Source organism: Frankliniella occidentalis, unplaced genomic scaffold (genome assembly GCF_000697945.3).
Source record: "Frankliniella occidentalis isolate FOCC.00 unplaced genomic scaffold, Focc_3.1 Scaffold146, whole genome shotgun sequence".
NCBI classification, from domain to species: Eukaryota; Metazoa; Arthropoda; class Insecta; order Thysanoptera; family Thripidae; genus Frankliniella; species Frankliniella occidentalis.
The window spans coordinates 256,337-263,727 of record NW_026267273.1 but is presented as its reverse complement, the minus strand read 5'-3'; the positions used below and the strand labels follow the sequence as shown (position 1 = coordinate 263,727).

At 52.4% G+C, this 7,391-nt stretch overlaps 1 protein-coding gene across 7 annotated transcripts in view; it reads left to right on the top strand.

Moving 5' to 3' along the window:
• The window catches only part of LOC113205839 (uncharacterized), a 40,461-nt gene that overhangs the window by 7,771 nt on the left and 25,299 nt on the right, over positions 1–7,391 (top strand). For 4 of the 7 annotated variants that reach the window (XM_052271023.1, XM_052271020.1, XM_052271022.1 and 1 more), the window contains exons 2-7: positions 43–360; positions 2,397–2,534; positions 3,008–3,076; positions 3,840–3,971; positions 4,337–4,599; positions 5,448–5,584. In XM_052271023.1, the coding sequence (XP_052126983.1) occupies positions 43–360; positions 2,397–2,534; positions 3,008–3,076; positions 3,840–3,971; positions 4,337–4,599; positions 5,448–5,584 (1,057 nt within the window). The remainder of the gene's footprint in view (positions 1–42; positions 361–2,396; positions 2,535–3,007; positions 3,077–3,839; positions 3,972–4,336; positions 4,600–5,447; positions 5,585–7,391) is intronic. The other 3 variants (XM_052271025.1, XM_052271021.1, XM_052271024.1) reach the window with 3 other exon arrangements.

The window sequence follows — 7,391 nt, the reverse complement described above, 5'->3', positions numbered from 1 at the left end:
CACCCCCCTGCTGACATCCCCCCCGCCCCGCTCTGGTTTCAGGTGTACACCAACAAGTCGAGCCGGCGGGACAGCCGGGCGCACGCCTCCCCCGAGCGGCGCCACAGCCGCGACCAGCACTCGCCCGTGCGCTTCCCCCGGCTGCGCCGCCAGAGCACGGCCATCGACGACTCGTGCCTGCCGCCGGGCGTCTGGGGCGAGGCGGGCGAGGGCCGGCAGGCGCGCCGCGACTCGCTGTCCCCGGACTCGGCCTCGTACCGCGGCGGCGGGCCCAACGCCCCGGCGCCCCAGGGCCGGCGGGACTCGCGCAGCCACCTGTCGCCCGACCGGGCCGGCGCCGGCTCCAGGGACGTGTCGCCGGTGAGTGGCAGCCACGCGGCATCATCCTGTGGCATCTCTCCGTCACGTCATGCTGCTGGTGTTTATACTGTTTAACGTCATTATGTGTCACCTCGAGGAGTTTGCTGCGCGCGAGGAGGGGACGACTCTATAAGATCTCGCGTACAACGGATGACACCCCGGGTTACTCGGATATTACCCCTGGACTATCTCTTTACTATCGATATTCCAGGGATCCCTGAACCATCTCTGGATCACCCCCGGATTACTTCCAGAATTACCCCCGGATTACCCCCACCCAGATCAATTCTAGCTTACTCCTCCTGGCTTACTCCCAAATTACTCTTGGATTACCCCTGGATTACCCTCAGATTACGCTTGGATAACCTACTGATCACCCCACTTGATCACTCCCCGGTCGACACGGGCCGTGTCTAGCGGATCACCCGAGTCGTTTCCCCCTCGCGCCTATCTCGCACATCCCATCCAGCTCCGAGGCGGCTGGCGGGCCCGCGCGCCCGTCTCGTCCGTGTGTCGAGGCGTCACGCGGGCATCATCCCCCTTATCCTGCCTTGTCGGCCCGTCCCTCGAGGCGGGAGGCTGACTTAGCACACGAATATCTGCTCAAATTAGGGAAAGGGGGAGACGGTGTGTGGTGGAACTTTGTCATTTTGGCGGATGGTTATACACACTCAAACGAATAATGAATGAATTTTTCATGACCCCATGGCAGCGAGCTCTGCTGCGGTCGGGACACCGTGCGCTGTCCGAGGAGACGCGAGTAATTAACAGTTTACTTTTACCTAGCCGTAAACCTTTGCGTAATATCTTTATTTTTTTGGTATATCGAAAGCGTCAGAAATGATCCATCCTTCTTAAGCGCGGTAGTCTGGTAGCGGCTTCTGCTGTGTAGGCCTGCCGGCTTGCCTGCCGGGCGGGCTGAGTACCGTACCGTACGACCTTGGCACTGGAGCCTGCTTCATGTAATGACCTCACTCCCGGCCACGTAGACTCCCTAGAGGCGCCAGACCGAACGTAACAGCTGCTTGGCCTCGGTCGTAGCCGAGCCGTTCGGCGTGTAAAAGGTACCCGTCCGCAGCAGGACTGTGTGCGTTTTACACATCACTGTATCAGTAGAAAAAAGTTGCGTGTGGATGTATTTTGAGTAAAAACAAGAAATTCTGATTTGAACCGCTGTTGTACGTACATGTTGAGCTAGGCAAACAATTGCAAGTGAACGTCAAAAATGATCTAACACATGTGGTGCAACAGAGTGTCTGCTAGGCCTCGTACCTTTGTCTTACATATACCTATAATAGGGGTATGTGCTGCATATATACAGGCGTGAGGGCGCTCACTATGGGCCCCCATGACACCGAACAGAGTAGGCAACCTGCTCAGCACAGCATGCATACGTGCCGTAAAGAATAACTAAAAAAGCCAAGTACGGGGCCCGTGCAACATACATAAACTGTGATTAGATTCGACCCAAAAGGGCAGAGTGCTACTGTGGTGCTCTAAAATGCCATTTCGGTCATATGAACATGAATTCACCTGTAAAACGTTCTTGTGCACACCTTGGCGAAGTGTATGAAGCCACACACGCTTACGAGTCTCCACACGCGTAGCACACCCAGAGAATCGTTTCCTTCAAACGAGGATATCCTTACAACTTTTCAGTATCCTTGAACCAATGCGATTTCCCTGAAATAAACATAAAGAAAAAGTATTATTTTCCTTAAGAAAACTTTACCTTTGTTTACATAAAACTATTTTACACAGTGATTTTTTGTTTTCAAACGTGGGGAATTCCTTTGAAATAAGAAAAACAATTCGTAACGTGTTTGTAAGGATTCGATTTTCTGGGTGCAGGGCTTTTGCGCAGTAATGGTAAACAATTGAAAGCAAGTAACTTAAGGTGCCCTCCCGGCCTCCCGTAACGATACAAGACTCTCTTCAGTCTGCTGTGCTTCCAAACACGGTTGACCGTTGTGCTTTCCGCTTGCTTCGTGTGTGTGTGCACATTGTGTGCTTCTGTGTGTGTGATCGCACTGCAGGGCCGGCGCGCGCGCCGCGACTCTCTCTCGCCCGACTCGGCCTCGTACCACCGGCGCAGGGACTCCAGGCGCGACTCGCGCGCTTCCAGACTCTCGCCCGACAGGGCGGGACCACCAGGCTCCCGGGACGTGTCGCCGGTATGGACTCGCTCTTTCTCGCTCTCTTCTCTTTTCCACGGTCTGCGTTCTATTCTTCTTCTCTATATCTGCGCCTTCTTCCTCTTTCTTTACCTTCTTCATTTTTGGGAAAGGGTAGCATTTCGGTCAGCCTTACTACTGCTTAATATTGAAGAAATGTCAATTTCGTACGGAGACAATTATTTGAAAACTGTTTTGTATCATGCATGCATCATTATGAAAACAGCGACAGTTTTTTTTCTTAATATTTATTTTATTTGCACCGGTTGCTCTCTCTCTTTTTTTCCAATTTTGGTTTGCCTATTTGGCGTGGTGTCGCACATAAGACAAGCATACAAGATGAGAAGTATGCTCGACTTAAGTGCCGCCTCCGGCCAAATGCTATTATCACGTTACACTATACGACACTCTGAATCCTCGAGACAGCATGTTCGAGAAAGAGGTGAGAGACTCGCATTTCTTTACATTTTTAGCCGAGTAAGAAGTTGGTCCGGCCTCGGTCCTGGAATGCACCCGTAGCGCAAGATGCACTGAATGCCATGGTAGGTGATCGCATGTCTGTCATGTCGGGTGCTATACTCTCAAAGCGCGAAAACTTGCCTCTAGCATGAGCATTTTATTACTAAACCCAATAAAGTATTTTTCATCGGCAGTGCCTTTTTATTAACCTAAACATTTTATTTGCTTTATTTTTTTAAGCATATGCTGAGTAATGAGTAGGGTTGCCATTGAGAACCAAATCATGGTTTTTGACACAACGTAGATATGTGTAGGGCATATATCAAGCACACAAAACCTATTTGATAATCTTTGTAGATTAGACTACTGCGGTAATTTTTATTTTATTTTAAACCTCTGGATTAAATTGAATGCACGACTAATTTTTATCCGCCATCTTTCGCAGAAAAATTCAAACATATATTTGTTATAAACTGCTGTTTACAACTTTTTTACAGGCTCCATAGTCAGTAACAATCCTCTGCATCAACAGCACTAAACCCTTAGCTCTGCCGCTGCAACTGAATGACCCCTTCCCTGTAGCCTGTAGTAAAAAGTGTGCATTCTCGCCCTTCCCATACTTCCCTCTCCGATATTGTCGCCTGCGCCCTCAAAACTGAAACAACTTAACTAATGATTAAAAACAATACAAACAAAAAACAAAAACCGAAAAAGTCGTATCGCTCGGCCGTAGTCCCCGCCCCTTCCTATTCCCATTCCTCCGCCTTTACTCTATACTAATAAAACAAAAATGGCAAAATGAATTTTAAAGATGCGCTAGAGAGTGTACACCTTGTGGCTCGTCAGGTGGGCCGAGGGCGACGCGGGCGACTTCGCCGTCAGTCCACTTCCGTGGCCGGGCCTCGCGCCCCGAGGTCGCCGGAGAGCTCGTCCACCTGCTCCTCCAGGGACCCGTCGCCGAGCGGCGGCCGACACCAGGTAAGCAGCGCGCGCCCGGTCCGGGGCGTGGTCGTGGTCGTGATGGCCGGGTGGAGACGGCAGCGCCTCGTCCGCTGCGTTTACCTCCGTTTCCGGGCTGACGGAAAGGAGGCTGATTCCGCGTCGATGGCAGCAGAGCCACCTCGGCCATCGCAGTTAGTAGTGGTCCAGCACGGGCGCCGATGCAGCCGAGAGGGACGCAGGCACAGAATGAGGTGTTCCGATCAGTGGCCGTTGCAGTCCCCCTCGGCTGTGTGGCTGGAGGGCCCCACAAGGGGTAGGGCTGCGCGCGGCCGCTACCCCGCGCTCGCCCTGCCCGCCGCGCTCAGCTACGCTCAGCCCCGCCGTCCGTCTCTGTTGACCAGCTGACGCGCCGCAGCTCCGCCCAGATGTCCGGCCCGTCGCCCCCGCACGCCCCCGCCATCCGGCGACAGTCCACCACGGAGGAAATCCTAATCGCCCGCGGCTTTCGGCGTCAGTCGACGACCGAGGAGATGATAAGATGTCGGAACTTCAGGTATGGCAGGTACGCTATATCAACGACTCCCTCCCCTACTACGGTCCCCGAGGAAGGCCTCGACATGCTCGGGTCCGACATGGAGCTGCAGATACCAGGGTCACCCTACCGGTCAGTGGACTACCATTCCGTAGGCCTACACCTGCTTGTAGAAGAGATCCTTTATTAAATTGTTACGTTATTATTATATTATTACAACTATTAGCGCATTACAAGGGGGCTAAGCAACAGCGAAATATTGCTGTACGATCCTTTAAATTGTCAGAAAGTTTTAAAATCTTTTTCATTAATTTTTCTCGAAAACTTTATGACAATTTTAGCCGGTGTACATTTTAGTTCGTCTTTGTTTTCCCCCTGGTGGTATATTACTACTATTATCATTATATCGTATTATTTAAAATCTACAGTAACGTTTCTACAGCAGCAGTAATGATAATCTTTTCCCTAACCGTAGTTACAAACGCGCTTGTCTAGCTTGGTTACTTTGTAATCTTTCTTTCATCCGACGTAGAGAGCGTTGGCCACCGCGCGCCCGTTACCCGCGTAAAAACACACGCCTCCTAATTGTGCGGCTCACTCCCCAGGCAGCGTGGAGGAAGCTTTAGGATCGCTTTTGTGTCACGTGCATGGGGGACCACTCCCAAGTAAATCCATTTCTAAGTAGACTCTGATGGCTGCGAAAGCATGCTGAAAATGAAAGGGAAAAGAATTCGTAAACACTGTCCGGTACTTTAAAGCGTTTTTGCAAGCGAACAATTTTTTATTATTTTTACTGAACCGCGGTTCTAAAAGTACGTGCATGATTGCGTTTCGAATGTCGTTCTGGCGTTATTATTGTAGGTTATCTTTGTCTACCTGCGGTACTTGTTTGGCCTGCACTCACCACCTGCTCTCCCGAGCGCTCAGCACTGCAGACCCGCACGGTGCCTTTGCACTGCTCACCCCCCGGCCTGTTCCAGGCGCCAGAGCTCGCAGTCGGACGACACGGGGCGCTACCGCGGCCGCCGGGACTCGTGCGCGCAGATCACGGACGGCACCCTCGCCACGATGACCGTCGAGACGGGCTCCACTTTCTTCGACTCGAGTACGCAGACGGGTAAGTCCGCCAAGGACTCGCATGACCAGCGCCGCACACACTAAACCCTTGTGCAGTGTGCTGTGCACAAGGTGCAAAATTTTTCGCAGCCATAGTTACGCACAAACATTATCGCCTCTGTGAAAAATATCGTCGTAAATTTACGATATATTTTCTACTTTGTATTTACAAACTATGTCGTAAATTTGTGACACCTCAAACTTGCTCGTTGATGAATTTCAAGTCGGTACATAGTGCTTGTAATTTTGGATTGTAATTATACGACACGCTTCAAAGAAAATATTTCCGTAAAACCAAGAACCATTTTTCCGGTGGCATAACTATGCAACATGGCTATGCACACATTTGTGCTCAGAGGGCATTAATGTGGATAGTTATCCATACGAAAACATGTGCGCATGACTATGCCTGAACAAAATTCTGAAAGCCTTGTGCACAACATAATGGTCCAGGGCTTAGCGTGAGCTGGCGAGTTGTTGGCGCCACCAGAACTGGACCGGAGAGCAGAGGAGGGTTCCGCTTGGCAGAGTTTATTATTTGTCCGACGTGACTGCCTGTGCGAACCACGGGGCCCGACGTTGGTCTAGTTCTAGACAACATCACCCACCCACCCCACACATACAGACACAGACTCACGCAGGACAAACTCACTCTCTCACACACACACACAGAGATACGCTCACGCACGTCGCACGGCGTGCAAAGTAAACTCTACTTCCCCCTAGCTGTCCCTCCGGCCCTTGTTTACCCCTCGAGCAAGGACCAAGGGATTCTCAATAGGGAGGAGGGGGACGATCGAATCATATATGTACCGCCCATGTCTCATTCCATCGCACTCTGATTTGGTTTTAGAGCAGTGTACTCCTATGTGTCGCAGGTCGGAGTCCTTAGAGAAGGTTGCCAAACTGGGCGGGGGGCTCGCTTGTTATTGAGGCCCGGGGTGTCCTCTGATGACCTGGGGGGATGGGAGTCCCTGCAGGGCCTCCAGGCCCGCCGCCGCTGGGTCGCAGAGAGGCATAAACAGCATGACAAGCAGTCGGGGCGGTCGGGGGCCGAGCAAATGGTGCCAACATGCTTGTACCAAATACGGAATAATGTAAATTGAGGACGGCGGCAGGAGGTGGGGGGTGAGGAAACTGCGCATCGAACGTCGTGTCGTCAACGGTTTGCGTGAAATGCCCGCGTCTTCCGCCTCCTCGGAACGCTGTGTATAGCGGCAGAGAGCACCGTGCGACGGTGGCCACGCCCCGCAAAACGAAAATATAATAATTTCCCTTTTCGTTTACTTTCCTTTTCGCCGCACAGTTAAGTGCCGGTTCGCGCGAACTGTTTGCATAGGCCAGCGAGGAGAGAGAAAGGGTGGGCGCGAACCTCGCTGGGACGAGGGGGTCGGGGTCGGTGGTGTCCAGCTGCGCAAGCGAGCTAAGGCCTCCTCGCAGCCGCGCCACAGCCCCACCGCTGTGACAATATTTCTGAAACAGCCGTTCCCCTTGTCAGATTACTTATCGTCCAGAACGTACACCCGCTTTTTCGCAGATTAATTCGGCTCTCTGTGGGAGCTCGACCGCCTGCGAGACTCGGGGTAGGCCAGCCCGCGGTACACGCGTGCACTGCAGGCTAGATGCGGCCTACCCACCGGGCGCTACGAGAGCTTGCAGAGAGCACGGTTCGTAACGGCGCGCGACTACCGAACTTACTTTCCGGACGATCCCTTTTGCTCTCTCATCTTTATCTCACGGCTGCGTCCGGAGAGAGAGAGCGCGCGCGAGAGAGAGAGAGAGAGAGAGAGAGAGAGAGAGAGAGAGAG